This window comes from Anoplolepis gracilipes, chromosome 11 (genome assembly GCF_047496725.1).
Source record: "Anoplolepis gracilipes chromosome 11, ASM4749672v1, whole genome shotgun sequence".
Classification (NCBI taxonomy): Eukaryota; Metazoa; Arthropoda; class Insecta; order Hymenoptera; family Formicidae; genus Anoplolepis; species Anoplolepis gracilipes.
In genome coordinates, this window is record NC_132980.1 from 2,154,115 (window position 1) to 2,180,073 (window position 25,959).

Here is a 25,959-nt window from a genome sequence, read left to right on the forward strand (position 1 = left end):
ATGGGATTGATGAAAAAGGCGCAAGTAAGCAATATACGTATTTATCATAAATATAATTTTTATTCAAGAAAGTGTGTGTGTGTTTATTTACAAAAATCTGTGTGTATGTGTGTGTGGATAAAAATAAAATAAAGTTAAAATCAGGGAGGCAGAAGGCGCAGCATCTCTGAAACAGAAAAAAAGAACATCTTTATTAGTATTTTAAAATATATTTAAAATTTGACTATATTATATAGAGATACTTACAATACGAGGTGCTCCTCTCCGAATAAGCTGCGGAGGTCAAATATGTCCACCTGTATGTGAAGGTGTGCAGCATCTATTTTCCGGGCACGGGAGTCATCACGCCATAAATCCTCCCATTCTTCAGCCTCCTTTCGACTGGCCTGCACCCAGCGCACATTCTCCATGTGCGCGATGTTGATATATCCCGGGATGTGCTGGTGGGAACTATATTGGTAATGCTGTAAAAGATAAAAATGTATACATATAAATATATTATAAATATATTATAAATATATTATAAAAGATAAAGCGTATAAAATAATAAAATAATAAAATAATAAAAAAAACTACTTACATCGTCGAATAAAACGTCCAGTAACGCTCGGAACAGAGCGCGAGCCACATTCTTCGCCCGACGAAGTGAACGGCGATGATATCGCCTATCAACCCATTCGGGAAGTATCATGCGACGGTATCCCGACTCAAAAAGCGCATGCATGAATGCTACTACTTGCGACATTTTTAGCTTTAGAAAATGAACTTTACTTCACTGGATCACAGACAGACACTTTATGCCAGCTCCAACGAGAGCTAGGTAACGTCTCGGTAAAAAAGGGTAGGGGATGAGCATGGCATCAGTGATGCCAGAAGTCCGACGAGAACAACGCACAACCACAAGCGAAAACAGCGTACGTGTGAGCTCGGCGCTTTGGCTAGCTTCGTATCATAGAAGGAGATAGAAAACGATATATCTGTCTTCTTTCTTCCTTTTAAAATTTCAATTTTTTTTGCAAGGAGGTGTTCGTGCTAATTGGTGACGTGGTTTCATTGGATCTTGCTGCAAAAAAAAACAAGCTATGATTCAATATAAACAAAAACCTATAAAGAAAAATTATATTTCAAAATCATGATATTACTAACTTGTGTATCTTGACAGATCCAGGCTTTCTGCATCTTCCTCGTCTGCATCCTATGTTAAATAAAATTTTTTTTAATGTTATACAGACTAAGAAATTCTATAGATAAATAAATACCTGATTTTCACATATTTCTTTTCCGCATTTACATGCGGCAGAACATTTCTGTTCTCTTTTGCGGCAGCCGCAGGTTTTATTAATGCAAGAAGTTTTGCATCGGCAGACATAATTTTTTTTGTCTGCCGTAGGTCTGCGCGTCGTGTTAGTCCTCTTAAAGGCATTCATAAAGTCGTTCATTTTTACCATTATATTATCGACTTTTTCTTCTAATTTTGTTAGTCTACTTTCTACTTCTAAATCATCGGTTTGTGTACCGAGATCTCTAGTAAAAAAAAATTAAATTTTTATTAATAAATTTACAATTATGTAAGAAACAGACGTCAGGTCTGTAAAAATTAAATTTTTATTAATAAATTTACAATTATGTAAGAGAAGACGTTACTTGTTTCGAAGAGACATTTCTTAACGAGCTTTAAACCACGACTGATCTTCTCGGCTTACGCAGGAGGCAGGAGCCCGCTGTTATTCTCACATTCCTCAGTTTTTCACCTGAGATATATGAGACACGTGTTCAAGCAAACAAGGTGTTTGCTTGAATACGTGTTTCGAATTTCGATATCTCGAATTTGGCGGTTTTGATAATAATTATTCCGTTAAAATTTTACAATTATATATACATTTTTTTGAAATAATAAAATGCATTTTAATTCTATATATACGAATATATATTCCCTCATAATATATGCTAAAGTGGAAAAAGATCACGCGCAGCTAATAATATCTAATAAAACATTAATAAATCTATTATATGTTTCGTACTTTTGAGATCCACACACACACACACACACACACGCGCGCGCGCGCGCGCGAGAATTAGTATCATAAATAAATAAATATAAGTTTCATGGTATAACAAAATATATATATATATATATATATATATATATATTATATATATATATATATATATATACATATATATATTCCAATAAAATAACCAATAAAGAGATATCTTGTAAAATAATTAATTTAAATATGGCGCGCATACAACATATAACTTCCGATGTTTGGCTATATATGGCGGATTATCTTAACCTAATCTCTGGTCTTAACTCTTACTAGAGGAACTCTAGGAATGACATAAGAGCTAGTACAAATGCCTACTCTTCACAACTAATAAAAAAAAATAAAAGCTAACGTGAATTTTATGGAGTCCCCGGCTATAAATCAATCATGCGTTTTTGCACCTTTAAAAACGGCCCGACCTGTTCGTCGCAGCGTCAACCAAAAATTTCTATTCTAAACTTTATGCCAGCACCAGCGAAGGGACCGTAAAAGAGAAAGAGAGCCAACACCTAAAAGTTAGATAGTGCGAGGCGAAGGAGAGCGAGAGAGTAAGCGCTAGGAAAGAAAGAGATAGCGCTACATTAGAAATAACGTAAGGTTTAGGGATCGTGAAAGAGCGAGGCGAAGGAAAGCGAGAGAGTAAGCGCTAGGAAAGAAAGAGATAGCGCTACATTAAGGCGAAGATGATGCGAGAACGCAAACAGAGAATTTTTTTTATATTGAATATTAACTTATTAACTTATTATATCTAATTATATCTAATATATGGAGGAAGAAGGATGAGATTGATGAAGAAGGCGCAAGTAAGCAATATACGTATTTATCATAAATATAATTTTTATTCAAGAAGGTGTGTGTGTTTATTTACAAAAATCTGTGTGTGTGTGTATGTGAATTTAAAAATAAAAAAACGATATAAAAAAAATATATAAAAGACTGTATGACGATGGTCGAGCGGTACGGCACGACGGCAATTGCTGCTACGAGGCGCTGGAGGGGATGACCGGGCGGTGGTGGTGGCGTCCAGGTAGGGCTTTTGAATAACAAAAAAAAAATTATTAATATTTTCATAATTTGAAAAAGAATACTTACACATCAAAGATTACTTACAATTATTGATCGGAATCAGTATCAGAATCTGGATGATTATCGATGACATGTTGTAGATACAACATGTTATCGATATGTTGACGGATTTCTCGATGGATTTCTTGCAACTGCTCAGGACATGCTTGCCGATTTCCGCCTGGTAAACAACAATTCTTGCAAGGTTTTCCCCTTAGTCTATCGTTTTCATTAGTCCATATATAAGTTTGTAGATTGGAGATCACGGTTGAAGAATTTTTTATACCAAGTTCGCGATTTCGTTGAAACTGCACCACCGCATTCAATAGTTTTTTGCTCACCATTCTTCACAACATTTAGTCCTAGCAAATATCTACAAAAAGTTTATTCCTGCGCACAAAAACGGCACACACTACATGCTATTATTTGGCACAGTGAATGTCCACAGTTATTGCACGAGTTCCAAATGTGATGAATATATTGTCCAGTTTCATGTTTGTACACAATTTTACCATGTGTATATGAGTCTTGAACTTCAATAAAACACCCAGAACAAAATTTCTCACTATTTTCTTCGTCGTCGTCGTACTTTTTCACTAATAAAATATATGACTCCCCCTTCCCGTAACATCAGATCCCTCGCGCCTCCCAGATACCCCCGCCCCCACATCCCCCTCGAGCCCCATGGGATAGAATCCCCCCTATATCACTACTGAAGGGAAAAGACAAAGAAGACCGGCGATCGAATATTACGTCACACATATGCGACCAGCACCACATACATATGCAGAACTGGACTTAGTCGAATTACCCATAAAAGAAACGAAACAAAGCAAGGTAAACGTGCTGTTCGATACAGGAACAGCGATCGTTAATAAAAGTTAAATGCTTAAAAGGAGAAACTATGATCACCGAAAATAAAATAGCGCTCACGGGAGTTACAGGGCATAAAGTTTATACAATAGGAACAATAAACGCCACAATAAATCTTAAGGAAGGAAGAATCAAACATAAGATGTATGTGGTAAAAGACGATTTTCCGATCGAATACGACGGAATACTCGGAGTAGATTTCCTGAAGAAACAAGAGACCATTTGCGATTATGCCAAGAAGCAACTACGAATCGGGCGAAGTATTTTGAAGTTAAACTCGTACCGAAAGTTTACGTTGCAACCACGCAGCAAAACGATAATTCAGATAGCAACGGATCAAAATATGATCGGAATAATACAAGCAGAAGAAACGAGACTCGGAATAAGCTGCCTAGTCGAGCCAAAGAATTATTTATGTCCAGCAAGTGTGATAAATACAACCGATGCTGAGGTAACCTTATTAATGCCACAACTAGTGATTGAGAAGATACCGAAGGAAACGAGGATAGAAATAAATACTGTTAACGGGGAAGATGACACCCCGCGTACCGAAAAAATAGTACGAGCCCTCCGAGCGAAACATCTAAACAAAGAGGAAAGAAGAGCAATATAAGAAATATGCCGAGAGTATAACGATGTATTCCATCACGAAGGAGAGCCGCTTACATGCACTAACACAGTCACATATCGTATAGCAACAAAAGCAGATAGCTCACCGGTCAACGTACGACCGTACCGTCTGCCAGAGAAGCATAAAACAGAAGTACACCGACAAGTAAGAGAAATGTTAAAAGATGAAATTATTAGATCTAGTACGAGTCAGTGGAACGCACCACTATTGGTGGTACCAAAGAAAGCGGATGCATCAGGAAAACAGAAACTCAGAGTAGTGGTCGATTTTCGTAAACTAAACGATCTCACAATAAGCGACTCGTTTCCGTTACCTAATATCACAGATGTATTAGATCAGTTAGGAAACGCGAAATATTTTACAACGTTAGATTTAGCCTCAGGATACCATCAAATCCCTATGACTGAAGAAGACAAAAAGAAAACCGCTTTCTCCACACCATATGGGCATTATGAATATAATCGAATGCCTTTCGGGTTAAAGAACGCACCCGCAACGTTTCAACGATTAATGAACGCAGTGTTAACCGGGATACAGGACATCAAGGAGTAGAGCGAACCATTAATAGAATTCGAATAATACATAATTGGCGAGGATTAACACGAGACGTAGAGAATTATATCGCGAAATGCGAATTATGTCAGAGGAACAAATTATCCAGAAAAATCAAAGTACCATTGATAATAACGAATACACCAGACAAGCCGTTTGAAAAATGTGCTCTGGATATTGTGGGGCCGTTGACAGTGACAGATAAAGGAAATAAATACATCCTAACATTTCAGGATAACTTAACAAAATTTAACAAAGCAATATCGATTCCTAATCAAGAGGCTACGACAATTGCAAAGGAATTTACGACGAAAATCATTTTCGAATATGGAATTCTGGATAAAGTTTTAACCGATCAAGGAACGAATTTTCTGAGTGACGTTTTCAAGAGCGTATGTAAATTACTAAGGATCACGAAAATTCAGACAACGGCGTATCATCCCGAGAGTAACGAGGCGTTAGAACGTTCTCATCGGACATTGGCAGAGTACCTACGACATTTTATTAACGCGGATAAGACAAACTGGGATGAGTGGATTCCTTACGCCATGTTTACATATAATACTACATCACACACCGCGACGGGATTTACACCATTCGAACTGGTGTATGGACACAGGACGATTCTATCTACGGCACTAACGCAACCGCTTAAGCCCACATATACATACGACGATTATGCAAGTGAATAGCGAGAAAGACTGCGAACAACGCAGAAATTAGCAAAGGATCATATACAAGAAGAAAAAATTAAGGCAAAGGAGAAGTATAACATAAATAAATGAAATCAAAGAAGAAGTATTATAAAAAAACTAAAGAAATAAAATTTCGAGTAGGAGAAAAGGTTCTCTTACATGATGAAACAATCCGTAGAGGGCGATCCAAAAAATTAGACGCATTATGGATAAGACCTTATGTAATCACCGAAAGAAATTCTGATGTAAATTACACAATAAAAAAAGGAGAAGAACTGTACGCGTACACGTGAACCGATTAAAATCTTTCGTGGAAAATTAGATAGATGCGACACCGCGGAAAAGAGAGATAAGGAAGAAAGTACTACAGTATAAATGATGCATTATATAATACAAAGATATTCATATTACAGGAGTATGATAGCTAGAAGTGTGGATAGCACGGATCCAGGCATTACGACAGCATGGAACATTCAAAAATTCTCAAACGAAGCAGGGATTTATTTTGAAAAAATTGGGAAAGTAAATCAAGTCGAATCAGCGTGAAAAATGGTAATAAAATTAGACATTACGGCGTTGAGTCATCGACATCAGCAATTGCAAGGATATATGGCACAGACCAGGGCGTTGTGTTACGATAAACCTTTAGAAGAAAATATGAAGGATGCTTGTGATACCCTTTTACAGCTAACAGAAAAAGATAAAAAGCAAGTAACGACATTATTAACTCGAATCAAAACCATTTACCAGACATCGGAAAAACCACGTAGAGGATTAATCGATGGATTAGGAACAATAGCAAAAACGTTATTCGGAACAATGAACGCCGATGATGAAAGAATAATCAAAGAACAAATGAACCTTCTACAAGGAAAACAACAAACGTTACAGCTGTTATGAAGAACCAGATCAAAGTATTAAACGCCATAATAGCACATGTGGATCATCTGAAAAAAATTATTCAAGAAAACGAAGACAGATTTCTCAACAGAAAAAATGAGGCAGAGCTGGTTATAAATGGAAAAAGGTTACGGATATAGAGAAGAGCCAGGCAAGCATTTTATTGTACTAAACGTAATTATAGGAGACTTAATGAACGATATGATGGACATTATCACACATCTACAAGACGTGAAAAAGGGAATAGTCAATATAAGATTGGTGCCGATTGAAGAAGTAATAAGTAATCTCAGGGAAATAGTGTCGCAAATGTCACAAGAAGTGCGTTTTCCATTTCAAATAGTACAAGGAAATTGGGAAACAATTGGAAAATTCATAACAATTAGCGCATATTATGATAATACACATGTATATACGATATTAAGATTTCCGTTAGTAAGATATCTAGAATTAATAAAACCGATACCTTTACCTATATATAAGTACAACAATGTATTTGCGTTCATAGAAGTAAACCAACCGTGGATAGTAATAGATACAGAGAGTAGAACATACTTTACTATGACGGAAAGGGATCTTCAAAACTGCGTAATATATAATCAGCAGTATATATGCGAACAAAATTATCCGATACATCGCGTAGATGACCAAGCGTTATGCGAAGTGCAAACATATGTACAGCTAGGAACACACACAGATAACTGTAACATAAGACACGTACACACAAACGCAACGATTTGGACGATACTGAGTAACGCGAACTCATGGATATACTCCACGCGGACGAAACTGCAGATAGAGATAACGTGCGAGAACGAAATGACTAGGAAAGTCGAGATCGATAGGACAGGGCAGTTAACGATTAAAGGGAAATGTAAAATCGTAACACCCGACATAATAATAAGAACGAAAAAAACTACATTAGTAACATACATTGAAACGCACATACCAGACTATAACTTAACATTGACGCCACGAAAACAAACAGACAGATTATTAAATAAAATCGAGGCAATTAAGTTACGAAAAATAATAAAAAAATCCATCAGAGTTAATGGAGTTAAGTGAAACCTTAATAGACATGGACGAACAACTACAGGACAATACTCTCACAGTTTTAAATAAGCCAATAGTCTACTATGTAATATCAAGTTGCATGGGAGCGATAGTAATAATTGGTATAGTAGTAATAATATTTGCAATAAGAAAATACGCCAACAAGCAAAAACCGCAGGTAACTAGGAATTTGAACCCGATGGCAAGACCAAGCATAATAGAAGAACATAGTTATAACTTGCCATACCACATGCAAAAGCCAGAAGAAGCAGACACTAGTAATAGAATAGACGATACTGCGATATTATACTAGAATAGCGGTTAAGAAACGATTATAAAATTAACGCGGAAGAATCCTGTAAAAAATTAGAAATAGACGAAAATTCACTGATAGTTAATTTTCTTTTTCCGAAGGGGGAAGGATGTCACGGCCAGATCAGACATAAAATATTAACAATTCGTAGAAAGAATTAAGGGCGGAAAAAGGAATTAAGTAAAAAATATTAAGTATAAAAGTTTAGAAAAGGATCACGAACGAGTAAATAAGGATATTGAGAAAGATAAGCATACGTGACGGAAATTAGAATACGACACGGCAGAAAGATGCTATGTAAGCGGAAACGACAATGAAAACAATACGTGCTTCGATCAGGACCGCCGTCTTTCCCACCTACGAAAAATTAGATATATAAAGACGTCGCAATGATCCTTGCGTCGTTGTCAGTATAAGCATTAAGCGCAACCACTGTATAATTGTAGTCGACGAAATATACTCTTTTATGATAGTGTACGGAGTGTTTTCTTTAGTGCGTAGGTTCTAATCCTTTGGACAGCCAGAATCCCTTCTCCATTCTACTTTAGAGTAGACGGGCATAACACCCTTCACAATTATAAGATTCGGAGATAAGTAACCGGTGTTGAAGTTAATGATTGATCTGGAAGTCATCATATTTGCAAAAGTTAAAAAAAAATTAAAAAACTAAAAAAACTTTATAAATTATTTACAGAACCCATGAATCGAGTCAAATTATATGTCAGTCCTTAAAAGTAGTCAAATATGTGTTAATCTCTTTTAAAAACAGAAACATATCCCATGTACAAAACTGTGTTACGCAAAAAACTAGATTTTATCCATTTGGTGTGTCAATAACAATTTATTTTATTATAATAGTATTAATGTTATATATATATATATATATTATCTTATAGTTTTTCCTTTTATTTTTATAAGAAAATAATTTTATAGGGTGTATTTAAGCCTTTCCTTGTTCTGTAATGTGATGAGTCTTCGACCTGATACACTCTTGCCTTTAATTGGAAATTAGTTCAAAGTTCCTATAAGGCAGTAAGTTCAGCTTGATTGTTAATGAAATAAGTAGCTTGCAGAAAATGGGTATTCACAGACAGGTATACTGCTGGGTTGGAGACTCGGTAACTTTATGATAAATAGGTCCTCTGGTAAAGGTTTGTCCGTGGTGATCTCTTGCAGCCTTATTTGGTGAATAGCTTCCTCTTCCGTTAAAACACAGGGATGCTTGATTTAAGGGTACATCGGATATAGGGTGTTCAATTTATGGTGTAACACCTCGGAAGTGTCTGTTGTATTAAGTTCGCAGGGTACTTCATGCACATACAACCAAACTATCATGGCTCTAATCGTGCAGGGTAGGGTGTCCTCGGGAGTCACTATGTAGGCTAAGTTTATGAAAGACACAGTCACTGTTTTCTCTAAAGCACGGTTTTCCAACATTGAAATCTTATCCGCAGTTCTTCTCCCTACTACCCATAAGGCAAATTTTCTCTAGCACCATTAAAGGACACGAAGTAAAACTTTAGCTTTTCAATTTTCAGATCGAAGTGTTAATTGTTTCTCACTGCAACAGAAAATTAAAACAATAATTAATATTGACAAAATTTAAAAAAAAAAATATTTTTTTTAATAATGTTTTTTTACTTACTTTAGTCTGTGTGTTTTACTATATAGGCAGTGACGTTTCGAATTATCTTTTCTGGTGAAATCCTGATCGCACAGGTCGCATCTAAATATTTCAATATTTTCTTTATCCTGAAACAAAATGATGGATTAATATTTATTTTAAATATATAAACAATATTTTAAATATATATACACTTACTTCTTTCTGGCTTTTTTCACTTCGGGGAGATCTTATTGGTTTCTGTAATCAAAATCAAAATTTTATGATTAAATACAGGAAGAGATAAAGAATAGTTAATAATAAGAGAAAGAGAGACAGAAAGAAAAAAATATAATAATGGTATTAATCTATAAGTATTATTACACAATATTATTACCTATGGATAATTATCATTATTATATTTTTTTCTTTCTCCCTCTCTTTCCTTTATTATTAACTATTATTCATTTCTTCTCTACTTATGTGTGTATGCATGTATATATGCATATTTATTTCAAATATATATTTTAAATATATATATATACATTTACCCTTTCTTCGTTTATCTTCTCAAGGGACAGTCTTTTTTTTCGCCCTGTTCCTTCAACCTTTGGGAGGATCTTACAGGTATTTTCATTCCTGGTTTCCTCTTCGAGTTTCCTAAAATGAAGCAATTCTATATTATATTTATATTCGAAGTTAAGCTAGCTTTCATTGTAATTAGTTTTTGAAACAATTTAATTAAATTGTTAAAGCTTACCAAACTCTCTAGCACCATTAAAGGACACGAAGTGAAACTTTAGCTTTTCAATTGTCAATTCAAAGTGTTAATTGTTTCTCACTGCAACAGAAAATTAAAACAATAATTAATATTAATAAAATTTTGAAAAAATATTTTTTTTTAATAATGTTTTTTTACTTGCTTTAGTCTGTGTGTTTTACTATATAGGCAGTGACGTTTCTAATTATCTTTTCATTCGCAGTACAAATATGTGTAAGTGACTTATCACAGCTGCGCGTGGCGCAGAGAGCATTTTTAAGCACATCTAATCTGAATGAGATGTTAATCGTTCCTCACTGCAACAGAAAATTAATAATTAATATTAATAAAATTTTGGAAAAACATTAAAAAAAAAATTTTGTTTTTACTTATTTTATTTTATGGGTTTTCGACAGCATGTGCCGTTTAAGGCTATATGTTGAAACCAAACTTTTCCCACACAGGTCGCACCAAAATGGTGCACGCGGCGGAGCCGAATTGCTCGAAACAGATGGTTCCCCTCGATGACTCTGTATTGAAGGCCCCGCTGTTTCCTACAGAAAAATATAATGATTCAGCACGAGATTCACGCACTGTTTTTAATTTTAACCGATAAAATTTTTTTTACGAAATTCTTTCTTCCTGGCCCTTCTCCCTTCGGAGGGATCTTCTTAGTTTCATTTCTTCGTTTTTCTCTTTAAGGGGCAGTCTTTTCTTTCTCCCTCTTCCTGGCCCTTCTCCCTTCGGGGGAATCTATAAGATACGTGAATATACTTATTAAGATTTCTAATGAAAGTAATTATATTTTTTTGTGCATATACAGTGCGATTATGGTTTTGAAATATAACAATTTGAAAATAGTTCCTTATTTCATGTAATACTATTCGATAAAATTTGACCTTTCTTTTTAACAAGTGTAAACAATTATTTTCGATGTATTTTTTGCTTGCTTTTTCAGATTTATTAAAACTCAAGTACAAACCATATTAAAAGAGATTATTGCACGTTATGCGCTATTTTCACATGATTTAAACGACTCTCCTCATAATAAAAACGTTTTCCGCATTCACATGCAATTTTTGGTGATTTCATGAAGAGTTTTGGAGCGTTGTGCTCCCTTGTCACGTGTTCCCTGAGTTCTTCTCTTGTTTTCAATGTTTCTGAATACAAAGGACATTTTAGATCATCAAGCTCATGAAATACAAGGCAGTCAAAAACTTCTAAATCTTCGTTATTGTGAGTTCTAAGTAAGTGTTCTCGCAAACGTGCGTAGTCATCAAAACGATTTTCACAAAGACTACAAGAATAATAATCTTCATTGTAAGGCTTTAACCCTGTAAAAGCTACTTTATAGCTTCTTTTTTCGATTTGTTTTTCTCTTAGATATGTAGAGCGTTTTTGGTGCTTCAACGCTGCAAAAAAATTTGTTTAGTTTACATAATGCAAGACTCTTTTTAAGTTAAGTTTAAAAATCTTAAACTATAATTTATAAAACAAAGCATTAAAAATTTTATGAAAGGGAAACAGTTTTTACGAACCTTGGGAAGGTGTCCCTGTTTTTTCCTTACATTGGGATGTGCTAGGTGTTTGTATCTCGGGCATTTGACCACCTAAAAAAGGGAAATAGTGATCTTTATATTTAGGAAGAAACTTTCCGAAATGTTTATGATACTGTTGTTTTTCTCTTAGTCTTGATCCGAATTCAGAGAGAGTAGGTCTGCGCTGCGACGTTTCTCCCTTCGGGGGTTCTTCTTGGTTTTTCTCTTTAAGGGACAGTCTTTTTCTTTCTCCCTCTTTCTGGCCCTTCTCCCTTCGGGTCGATGGCTTCCGCTACTTTCATTAATTGTGGGCAGTACATAATACTTGCACCCACAGTTGAGAGCTGCTCGTTGACAAGTGAGCTAGCTTAAATGTCATTCTGCTTCTCAAGAAGCATGACATTAGTAGGTGGTAATGGCCATTGTATTATGGCCTGGGTGGTTGAGCCTGTCTCTGGTAAGCTGTCTATAGACAAAGTGGTCACCTTGAAGTTTTTGGTTTGTGTCACATAAGCAGAGATAGCGTACATCAGGTTGATGTTTAAACCTGAGTTATTTGGAAATTCGGGGTAGAGGTCTTGAGTTATCCCCACGTCGTAAGCTAAATTCTTGGCTTCATTTCGTCTAATGCTTAGGGGTTTAAAACCCAAAAGATTAGCGTTGGGCACTACTCCTGGTGTTTGTAGTGTAGACTGGTACGGGCCGGGAGGTGCATTGCTAACTGTCTGTCGCACAGCTTCGCTTAAGACACCTAAACACGGTATCTCCTCGTACATGTTGTGTGTGTCGACGTTAATAGGGCCATAGTATCCACCATTACCTGCGATCACACTGGTTGGTAGGTCTCGTATGGTTGGGGTCAGGTGTTCACGCGTCATCGTTTGCGTCGCCCCAATGGATCTTTGTTGTACTAAGATAGGCTCTGGAACGGAAAATTGGCTTGAATTGTTCTGAATTAGAAGCAGCGCATTACGTTCCGCTTCGGTGGTTGGCGAAGTTTCACTTTAAGTGGAATCATTTGAAGCCAGGTGAGGGCTATTGCGTAGTAGTTCAGGTACTCAGGTAGTATGTTCTTCTGAGTATTGACGTTGTCCGCTACAAACTCGGAATAGCATAGTCGAGCCACTTCCACGAGTGTAGGTGTTGATGGTGAAAAGCGCGTGTCATTATTGACTTCGCGTACGGACATGGAACCAACAAAAACAGTGTTCTTTGAGGGATCGTCATTGACTGGCTGCGTTGGTTGGGTTTGTTGTAGGTTGGCGGGCTGGTTAATAGTGCGTGGTAACTGGCGCTTCCGCGATGGTTGTTGCTTTGATGGTTGTGGGGGTCGGGGGGATCTTCTTGGTTTCACTTCTTCGTTTTCCTCTTTAAGAAAATTTCAGTCTATTTCTTTCTCCCTCTTCCTGGTCTTCTCCTTTCGGGGGGATCTATTAGATACGTGCATATACTTATTAAGATTTTTAATGAAAGTAATTATATTTTTTTGTGCATATACAGTGCGATTATTTGTTTTCAATTATAGTTAAATTGATTCATAACAACACTAACAAATTAACATTTTGTTTGCTATGCAAACGGATACAAGTGTTTGAAGTAAACGCAATTATTGATAAATTGTTTAAAAACTTTTTTGTTACAAAATAAAAGAATTTGTGTATGATTTAATTTTACTATTTCACAGATAGTTTATTTTTTTAAATAGCGCGGTCAATCGCTCCTGACTGCAATAATACATAAAATTAACCGATAATTAATAAATAAAATTTAAAAAAAACATTTTTTTTTTACTTTAATTTATGTTTTTTCGTATTCTTGTGCCGCTTATAATTATCGCTTCTTTTACACGCAACATCGCATAAATTACATTTGCATGTATGCGAGTCAGATCGGAGCTGATTACATATTGGTAGCCGGGCTGTTTCCTACAGAAAAAATAATGATTTAGCACGAGGAGCAACAACGGTGAAGAAACAACTTTGATGAATAGCTAATTACATGCTAGTAACAACTATAAAAATTTTTTAAAGTTTAAAACAAACATAAATTAAGAGAAAACGAAAAATTTATATCCCTTGGTTTTGAATCCCTAGCCGTCTCGGCCGCAGAGACTATTCTAACCTTTATTTAATTACTCTGTTTACATTTCATACCTTTTTACATTTTACTTTATCTTAACCTATATATATATTCTTATTCCTACTTCGTCTGGGTTGGTTTGAGTCTGTATTGGCGGAACGTCATACTCGTTGTTTCAGACAAGTTTCGGCGACGCAGCGTGTATACTCTTTGCCTCAGGCGAGTTTCAGCGACATAGCGCGCACGACTACCGTACAACCTAACAAAAAATTGATATATAATATAATAAATAATTAAATGTAGTTATTTAATATATAAAATTATAGATAATTCATCTGTTTTAGTCGTTCCTCACTGCAACATAAAATTAAAACGATAATTAATATGAATAAAATTTAAAGAGAACATTTTTTTAAAATGTTTTTTTACTTACTTTAATTTGTGTTGTTTCGTAGCTAAATTTAAAGTTATCAGGATTATAATTACGTTGTGGAAACTAAAAAAAACCAGAATATTTGGGTAAATTCTATATAATTTATACACATGTTGCTAAAAATATTTTTAATAAATATTTTTACACTTACCATTTGATTTCTTAGACTATCAATAACTCTATTTGGTACAATAACAACATTCCTCAATAAACATGTCCCAAATATTCTTCCATGCTCTTATCAACCAATTCCATGAGTCTGGGTATCATCTAATAACATTAGAATGTTATTAATGACAAATAAATCTTTCAATAATTGTTGATAATAAATTAATAATTATTATATTTTAATATTTTTTACAATAATAATATTAAAAATATAGACTTACTTTTGTATAATATATATTATAAGTACAGCAACGATGACTTAGATGATAAGTGATGTTGGTACAGTAATGTTAATGTTTATATTGGGTAGTTTGAAAGAAGAGGGCCATGAAAGAAGATCCATTTTTAATGTCCTGAAACATTTCATGGGTATGTATTATCATGAATATGTATTATCATGAAATGTTTAATAATATTTTCAATTTATTTATAAAATATTTCAAAAAATATATGAAAAATTTTTCACAAAATATTTAAAAAAATATTTCTATAATATATCATAATGCTTCAGGAATTCTTTTCTATTAATTATGAAATCTTTCATAAAATAATTTAAAAATATTTCAAAAATCATTTAATGTAATATATCGAAAATTTTTCTTGAAATTTTATAAAAAATATTTTAGAAATTTTTCAGAAATATTTCTGTATTTTGAAAAATCTAAACTAAAAATTTTTACAACATAAGTTATGAAATAAGATATTTTACTAACTACAAAGATAAAAAGCTTAAGCATGCATTTTTTCTTACGGTTACGTATAATATATTTTAAATTATTAGATCAAAATCGCTAGTAATCAGTTAATAGGGCGCGATATATATATATATATATATATCGTGCCCCTATATACAAATACTGATGTTCACTATTTACAGAGTTTTATTTATTTTATATATGTATGTACATATAAAATAAATATAGGGTACATATATGTATACACAAGGTGATTCAAAACAACCTGATGTCCTTAAAATGACATATTCTTGAGCGAATTCTAAGACGATTTTTTCTTTTACAAAATTTTATCTGAAGCTTAGTTTCTGAGTTATAATTGAAAATAGTTAGCCATTTATGACCCGGATACAACGGGCATGCAGGGACGGCGCAACGTGTCATCAGACTAATGGCCTCTCTACGGTCAATAATATTGTATAGAATGCAATAATAATTCAATAAACTTTAAACAATAATATTCTGTAATAATAATAATAATTATTATTATTGTGTAATATTATTAGCCGTCTAGAGATGTCATTTCCCAGTGAGAAATGACCCATCGATCGATATCAAATTGACATCGAATCGACATCAAATCATCGAAATTACATCGAATTGATATCAAATCAACATCGATTTGATAAGTCATTTCTCACTGAGTTGTTTCATGACGCGTTATGCCGTCCCTGCTTGCCCATTGTATTCGGCTCGTAAAAATTCACATCAATTGTTGAAGAATTTTATGTCGAATCTTCATTACTTGAAGTCGGAGTCGGACTCTTTACTATTTTTTTCGTTTTTTAAATGACATTTTTGGATCTTTTTGTCTTTCTTATGTTTTATAGTTGTCATAGTGGTATTTGAAGCATTGTTTTCTAACTTATCATGTTTAAAACCAACTAAATTATTTTGCTGAAATATTTCTTTTCTTATATTTGTTGCATTATCTGATAATTTGTTGAATGTAAGTACTTATAAACTGCTCAGCATCATCATAATTATCTGAACATTCAGATAAATAAATATTAAGGCATTACATATTTGCAGATTATTTTAGACATATAGTAAGTTTGCATACGTTTTAAGAATACGAATATAATATACCTTCTGTATATAGAACAGCATTGACATCAAATTTTTTCCATGACGACTGATAGACTGCATTAGATTTTACTAATGCTTTAAATTTAACAGCAGATGTGGTTTTTGGCCAATAACAAACTGAATTATTATCTGTTAACCAGATAAGAGAGATGACTGCATATTCTTTCTGAGTGCTTTTTAAAAATTGCACTATTGCATATATACTCATTTCGGCCAGTAGGATTTATATCGTGTTTTTTTTCTATATTACGTGTTGTGTGTTTTATAGTACATTGAGGAAATATATTCAAAATTAATATTATAAAATTATTAATATTAAAATGATAATAACATTTACAAAAATGCAACTATCTTAATTATAATTTATCAATTCAGTTTTATTCATATTATAAATAGCTCAAATTTTTAGTAGTGTTTTGAAACAATTTTTCACACAATTAGAATAATGAAAGCATTTCTCTCGCAATCTACCTCTACAATGTATGTAGTTATACAAATAAGCGTTGCCTCAATGTATACGTTATTGCTTAAACCTGATTTTTTTTCTTTAAAAGTAATGATATGAAGAAAATGCGTCAATTGAGAATAAGTAGTATATTATAATATTATGCTATGTTATATTATATTTATTATATTATGTATTAGAATAAATATATATATGTATATAAATATATATATATATATATATATATATATATATATATATATATATATATATATATATATATATATAATCTAATAATGCGTATATGATTGTGTATTTTACTTTAAAACATTTATGTCTATATATTTCTTATACATAATATTCATATATATGTATATATATATATATATATATATATAAAATTCACAAAATATAATTACAAGATATTTTTAACTAGACAATTTTTGAAAACATAATATATATGAATAAAGATTAAGACAATTAAAGTAATTAACAGTAAACAAAAAAATTAATGTGATAAAACATAACACTACTATATATTACACATATATTACATAATTATTACATATATTACAAAACAATAAAATGAATGATGACATGAAAATTGATTACATGATGACAAGAAATTTATTACAACAAATTTTGTTACATTAAATTTTTTTGTTTAGTATAGTATATCTAAGTATAGTGTACTCTATTGTTTTCTTTTTTTAATATTGTATGTCTTGACTTACTTTATTGAGTAAATTACTCAATAAAAATCTTTTTACTTCTGATACGCAATATGTAACAACTTCTTCGATAATGGTTCCACAAGTACTTGATGATTATAATTGGCTGACACCGAGAAGATGTATCATTAAATCGTGATGCATCCACACAATTGCGACTTAGAGCAAGTATTGTGAAGATACACTAACAAGGAGAACATGCATAAATATTAGCTGAATATAACTTACAAACTTATGTTTTCGATTGCTGAACATTCGATGCGACAGCTGGCAAAGAAGCGGAGCAGTGACATTACTAAGTGCATTGCTGATTTACTATTGGCACTTCAGATGATTCAATAACAGTTACATGGACTGCAGTTTGATCGTTATGTCTGGAAGAACTCCAACGAATCTACACTGAATATCTAATGGCTAGATAACTATACAAGGATTTTCTCATTCAAAATCAAGCCGAGATGGTTTGATAATCAAGCGCTCAATTTCGCAGATGATTGATTGATTCTCTAAGATGGTTAATATCGGTAGCGATCCATGCAAAGAATCTCATTTAATTAATTTGGTTCCAATAGTTATATTAAAGCCTTTATTGAGATCAAGCGTTTGATACAACTGACAAAAAAGCTTGGACAAGTTGTATCGAAGAGAAATTTTTATTTCTAGAATGTGTTTATGTGCTTCAATAGTTTGACACTGGAACTGTAAGATATTAACTGAAGCTCCACAACTTACTCATGCTTCCTGATTGATGAGTGAGATTATGCAAGCATAATATATCTCAGAAATTAAGAATAAAACGAATCATCTAACTGTTTACGTCCTTACTGCTTATGAGGACCAAGGTAACGCATCAAACAAATGTCACTGCACTATTTGAAACTAAGTTGTTATTTTTTTCACCAGGCTAATAGCGCACATAATCCTAATTTGATCAAGATATGTTTACTCATTTGTAATTGACCACGCTTTGTTAAATTCAAGGTCATTTATTTAAGAAGAAAAGAGTTTTTTGTGGCGCATTGTAACTGGAGATTAAAAATGGATTTATTTTGATAATCCCAAGTGAAAAAAATCATAGGTGGACTCCGATCAATCATGCACATTAACGCCAAAACGGAATATTCATATAAAGTTTTGCTCTGCTGGGACCAGGAAGGCGCGCTTTATTACGAGCTACTGCAACTGAATGAAACAGTCATGGCTGACGGCTATCAACAATAATTGTACCAATTGAAGGATGAATTGATGTGAAGAAGGCCATCAGTAGCCAATAATCGGTGCAAAGTAATTCTTTTGCATGACAACGCACGAACACATATTGCAAGAACCGTCAAAGAAACACTATTAGAGCTCGAATGGGAAGTTCTTTCGTACCCAGCCTATTCTCCAGACTTGGCTCCATCGGATTACTTTTTCTGATCGATGCAATACGCGCTCGCCGATACACACTTCTCCAATTACGAAGAAGTTAAAAAATGGGTGGATGGATAGCTTGCTTCAAAAAAACAACACATTCTATCGTCGTAAAATCCAACTTTTATCAGAAAGATGGTAAAAAGTAATAGAAAACGATGGAAAATATTTTGACTGATGTATTAATTAATTTTCTTATTAAAATAAATGTATTTTTAAAGCAACAGAAAACTGGTGAAAACTAAGTTTGACATCTATATGGAAGACTTATGTAATTGACAGATCCAGTGGACATTTTTAGATGCACGGATTATTTATTTAGCAAAGAAAATTCTGTAAATCACATCTTTTAAGGATCGTCTTTGCACAAGCTGTTGCAATGCGAGTTTACATAGACTCGTGTAGCTATTGAAAAACATAATTAGCTCCAACAACAACCTCTGTTTGTCATAACGGACGGCATCATTACAGAGATTGATGAGCAATTTTTCATTTCATCTTTAAATCACATCGTCGAAACTCTTCCTGCAAATCTGGAATACACTACATTGTACCGTGCATCACTGCATTGCCAATGTGGACACAAGATAGAAGATTTTTATTGCTGTCTTTGTCTGCCTCAACATCAGAATGGTTAATTTGCGTTAATTTGGAAATAATCTCTGACTATATTTTTGGGTAGCATTTTCAACGTTTTGTGTTTCGCCGAGATCTCTGCGACTGTATTCAACGGAATACCCAAGTAAAATATGATCAACGAATCCAGCAATCAACTTAAATAGTCAACTTTTATATTGCTATTAAATCTGAATGTAATTACTATGATAAGTATCAGCATCATTTTTAATAAGATTTTATTCTGCAAACGCATGTATCTATTTAACACACTCTATATTGAACACAAGCTGTCGAAAAATTTATTTAACTACTTTTACTTTTATTGACAACAGTCTCAGTTGAATTAGAATTTGATTCTTTATAACTAAAAAGCAACGGTCATAAGAAAGCTAGCAGCGATGTAACATTTTGTAAAACATTACGTACGCTATACAGTATATTTTGTCATGTTAATTTTGTTAAGTGTGACATGACGAGCAGGATGGCGGGTTTGAAATTATTAAATCACAAATAAATACAATAAAAATCGTAATATTTATCAAAAACTTTATAACTCGATAATGTGAAATGCATTGTGCATTTATTCGATGTCTAAACTGCATGCAAGTAATAATGCTTGCAATAATTGGCAAAATAATTATATTGTACAAAAAATTTGTAATTTTATGATAGTTATAATTTATAATGTTAGATAATAAAGAAGAAGAGAATGAAACTTTCAAATAAAGATATCAAAAACAAATAATAACGGTGAACGGCTGAAAACCAAAATATTTGTTACTTTTCGCTCAAAAGTGTAAAAATTTACTATTATTAAAATTAAAGATTTGAGACTTAGAAAGTTTTGATCTCTTTTAAAAAAATATATACATAACATATATAAAAATCTCGTGATCGGTGCTCTCAGATTGTTTTTCGCAGCATAACGCTATTACTTACGATAACAAAAGGAATTATCTACAAAAAGAATAATTTTGCACTTAAAGGAACTGAGCTTTTTATGCAAATTTTATAAACAAATTATAAAAATATATATAGACAAATATACATTTATAAAATGCACAATCGTATTATGCGTTAAATATAACAACTTAGATATTTAAACGTGATACACATATGTATAATAAAAAATAAAATAAATTTTATAGTGTTCATAATTTCTACTTTTTATATCATCATTTATGTAAAAAAGACAGATTTAAGCAATAACATATTTATATATTGTAGCAACTTGTTTCTGCAATTATTTATTTAAAAAATTAAAATATGCATTAATCTTATTACTTTCTATTACTTATCTTATTATTTTCTTTTATAATAATTTTCTCGATAGAGTTTTTTTTATTTTTGGTAAGTAATTGTTTAAAAATATATTAAGTATTTGTTAAAAATATATTAAGTTTCTTTAAATTACGTATATATAAATATTAAATTATATACATATGTGTGAGCATATGCTGTGTTTTGTGTATGTATGTATATTTGAGTTAGTTTTAAATATTTCAAATTTTTTTTAATTTACACCATACATACACACACAAACAAACGCACATACACACACATACACACACATTCATAAGTACGATCTTCCGCAGAAATGCAAAGAAAGCAATGCAATTGATGTTTCCAATTCTCTAGAATTTTGTGAATTTATGAAAAAATATAAAAGTAAATTTCATAAATGTGTTACGTCTACACTCGAGAAAGGATTAATCGGTGGAAGGACGTTCATTTCCTTTGTTAAATCGCGTTTATGATCTCGAACGCTTTCGACTTGAACGAACTGTGTAAGACCCAACGAAGTCCAAAAAACTATTATTGCAAGGGTTGTGATTTATTCGCTCTTTTTGATTGTTTGATAAGTCGCAGGGACCGACGCCTGGGCAGTACTGACTTCTTCCAACGGTTTAAATATTTCTGCCTTTTAAGGCGTAACGACCAACGAAATATAGGTTTGGGTACTATGCAAATTTAAATACAAGAAATATTAAGTAAATGAGGAAAAGATAGGGGAGAAAAAGAAACGGAAAGAGCAACAAGAGGAAGAATAAATAAAATGGCTGTGGACTTACTATTGAGCGATCAGGGTTCAAACGGAATGGCATTGGTTTCGTCTGCAAGTCTGGAAAATCCTCCGTGGTCCAATTGCCGTCGAAGTGTTGTCGTTGATTCGTCGGTCCTGGTGGTTCACCGATAAACTTTTACCGTTCACTTTCACAAAATGACGGGTTAAGGTAGACTGGCGAAAGAGCTTGTGTTGTTTTCTTCCAAAAACCCTTCTTTTATATGGTTTTTGGAGCTAGATTATCGCTCATGTGATTCTGAGTTATATTATTTTCTATGCTTATGTGATTCTGAGTCATATTATTTTCTATGTTCTCTGCTGATAGTTCTATCGGTTCCAATTAGAAACTCCTCTAACGTTGTCAGGAACCCGTTTCCTGTTTTTTGGTGCTTCCGATGCATTTGGAAATCATATGGAAAAAGATGTGATTCATGATTTTGTGAGAAGATTTGGACTTTGGTATTAAGTGCATTATTATAATTTCCCAATAGATTAGAGTCGTACTGTCCTTTTCCGTTTTTTATGATAACAAGTTGTTATCGCGCGCTCGGTTATTACCACGACTCCGCGAGAATCGTTGAGACAATATGTCCTAGTGAATGTCGTAGTGTAGACGGTTAGTGTTAAAGTTCCGTGGAAGGAAGGAATCGTGTAGTCGAAACGACGTAACAAATTCGTACAGAAAAATATTTAAAATGCGAGAATTTCATTTTTTTGAATTATAATTTATACGACATTTATAATTTTTGTATGACTCTAAAATATTAAGTATATGATTTATATACTTTAATTATTTTTTTATCTTCTTCTCTTTTTCACTTGTAACGACAACCACTGATACTTTTCAAATTCACTTTTTCAATGTCTAACTGCCAGCAGCTACTTGGTTATTCTTCATATTAAACACAAGGATCAAGGGTAAATAGCGTTCCTGATATAATAATAAAACAAAAAACATATAAAATTATTATATTATCGACATTTTGTAACATAAAGAAAACAAATTTCATATTCAAAGACAGGATATGGAGAATTAAAAAAGTTTTTAGTTTAATATAAATATTTTTATTCTTTAAATTGTGTTATCTGACGGGCGCGTGGAACATTCTAGAAGCAGTCAATTCTGAGTCCTTCCTTTTAACATTGTTTTGATATATATTTAATATTATATATTTAATTTATTAATTATTAAAAAACAAAAGACAAAGAAATTAAAAAACAAAAAGAAAATAAAGACAAAAGTTGGAAAAGTAAAACGCTGTGCAGAAATGTTGCTTAAAACTAACCACTAAATCTATTTGTACACGTAATTAATCTAATGTAACTAAAAACAAAACTAATTATATTCAAACGATACGATATTTAGAAGAGTTTTTAAGATTTAAATAAAATTTAAAGATAAGAATATCTCGGAAAATTATAATCAATTTCAAAATTTCTAGAATGTAAAGAAATGACTAACCATGTTTTAATTTGTTTAGAGTATTGCAAACAAATGAAATTTTTTTTATACGCAACTGTATAAATTTCATAAATACTCTATTGAATTAAATACCAAAAATTCTCACATTCTTTCGGATAACATATGTTGAAAATGATAAATATTAAAAATTGATAAAAATGATAAAAATTTTAAAAAGTACATTAAAACGGCCTTTAATACAAATGACATTTTATATATTATTTTATCGAAACGCACGTATACTTTTTCGATTAAAGTTATTTCGGGTCCAATAACAATAATAAACGACTGCATTGTTCATGCAAGATTCTTTTGAGACATTTTGTTTTATTCATTAGTACAGATTTGTTCAATATCTCCTGATATCTAAAAAAAAGAAATATTAAAAAAATATTAAATTGCATTTTACTAACATAAAAATTTAACAAATTGTTACAATTATTATCTCTTAACTACAAATATTGATAATAAACATATAAAAAAATCCTTTGGTTTTAAGTCCCTAGCATTCTACGCCGAAAAGACTGTTCAAACCTTTATCATTACACTTTTACATTGTGTTACATCCAGACTCGGAAAGGATGAGTTAGTGGAAGGACGCGACTTACCCGTGTCGAAACGCGCTTCCTACTCTAGACGCTTTCGACTCGAACAAACTATACAGAGCTCTTAACCTGTCATAGACCTCGAAAATCTCTTTTACTAGGCCATTAGGCCGTTGGTTCCGTGGTCCCTTTTCAGTAAGGGAATTAAATCCTTGTTACACAGAACGGGACCTTGTGCGATTTCGGATTAGGGAAGTAAGAGTGAGGTTAATTAATTAAATTAATTATTAAAATTAAACATTATAATTTATTATAAACATTTTAAGGAAATAAAGAAGAATAAATATACAGAATTTAACATTATTATACGCGGTAACATAGAGAGAAATATAAATACATATATTTGTAAATGCTAATAACGTAATGTGTAGATGGTTGTATTTGTAATTATTATCGCAGGTGTTACACAAATTCGAAGGTCATTAGTCAGAAAAATGCGGGGAGAATTCTAACGTTAAATCTTAGGATCTGACTGGTCATTACAATGTATAATTTATACAGTAAAACAAATTAAAGTAATATCAAACTGTATAAATGACTATATATAAAAAGGTTCGAGGTGCTGTCTTTTGGATATAAGGTATAGTCTGATACCTAGCTAATCGACACAAAAGAAAAGAAACAACAATGGCAATACAATTATGCAAGCAATGTAAACGAACAATTGTTATAAAATAAACACAGCGGAGGTAATAGAAATGAAAGAATATAAGTTATTACTCTTGAAACATAAAAATATTATGCAAAAGTATTTATTGGACTGTATCTTTGGACTGTATCTTTAGCATGAACCAATATAAGGAAACTTTAAATTAAAAGAAAATACTTATTCCAATAATAAGTAATAGAATAAACCAAAATAAATGCTTTAATACAAAATTAATACTCGGTATATGTTTATGAACAAATAAATGTTATAGAATAAAATATTGCTAATAGCGAGAAAATATACATAGAAATATAGCGAGACAATGTACATAAAATATATAACGAGAAAATGTGCAAAAGAAAATCATATAACATATATGAATAGTATCGCATAAATGGTGCGATTATAATAACATACAAACACAATGAATAATCAATATGAACATGTACATATAAACATAAAGAACATATAAACATAGAAATGTATAAACGAACAATATATACATATATCAAAATCTGAGAACTACCCAGTGCATAGAACTCAAAAGAATAATCATAAACTATAATAACTAATTAATAATCTGAGAACTACACCAAATGCATAGAACTCAAAAGAATGATCTTAAATTATAATAACTAATTAATATTTAATATTATACTTGTGGATCACCCAATTAATGACGTCACTAACGAGTGCATCATAGATTAATAAATACAAATCAATCGTGTAATTTATCTGTGCTTTGATAAAAGCACTAAGTATTGCAATCGCTATTGTTATAGAATAATGTAAATAAGAACAGAAATTACTTAAAAAAGTAAACCATAAATGAAAAGTATAATAATTATGTTATCTATCAAATAAAATTGATATCTACAATTTCGAGGACACTGACAGAACGATGAAAATATATTTATAATTATTTATGAATGCAAAAGTAAACAGCAAAAGAAACAGACAAAATATGTCTTAAATGACTATCTATCGCTATAGACTTTAAGTCCTTGAAAGAAGAGTATAATATAAAACTATTATTAGTAATAATTCACCTCGTATGAATTATACGACGTATAAATAAATAATATGATATATACATAAAGAAAAACTCACCGATCTTCAGTAGATCTCACAATTATTATTAATAAATATTATTAATACTTTACGTCGTAAAGGTCGGTTATAGATGTTTAATTCGCTCTGGGACGATAATACGGGTATGGGGTCCTTATAATGCTCGCCCTTATGGCGGCCGCCGAAAATCCCTTATGGATATAATGTCCTTTTTGGTTCGATTCTGTAAGGTACTATGGTTCTGGGACTCTTATGTCCCTTAAATATTTATCGGACCTTATGCCGAAACCAAGAAATTGAGATAGAAACAAAAGAACGTTATAATAATGCGTCACTAAGAACTTGACTTTTATCAAACTTCAC

The 25,959-nt window shown here is 32.2% G+C and overlaps 1 protein-coding gene, 1 long non-coding RNA gene and 1 pseudogene across 2 annotated transcripts; 1 reads left to right on the forward strand and 2 right to left on the reverse strand.

The window, feature by feature from the left end:
• The window catches only part of LOC140671433 (uncharacterized), a 57,125-nt pseudogene that overhangs the window by 12,564 nt on the left and 18,602 nt on the right, over positions 1 to 25,959 (forward strand).
• LOC140671439 (uncharacterized) lies at positions 9,317 to 10,025 on the reverse strand. Its single transcript, XR_012047731.1, has 3 exons — positions 9,956 to 10,025; positions 9,779 to 9,885; positions 9,317 to 9,694 (listed from the first exon to the last, which is right to left on the reverse strand). It is a non-coding gene; the product is annotated as an uncharacterized lncRNA (long non-coding RNA).
• On the reverse strand, positions 12,403 to 12,912 carry LOC140671343 (uncharacterized). The gene has a single exon (XM_072902597.1). It carries the CDS (start codon positions 12,910 to 12,912, stop codon positions 12,403 to 12,405), a length of 510 nt encoding a protein of 169 aa, XP_072758698.1.

Bases quoted from the DNA above. Each gene is read 5' to 3' on its own strand.
- LOC140671343 (XM_072902597.1), bottom strand. From the start codon at position 12,912: ATGACGCGTGAACACCTGACCCCAACCATACGAGACCTACCAACCAGT.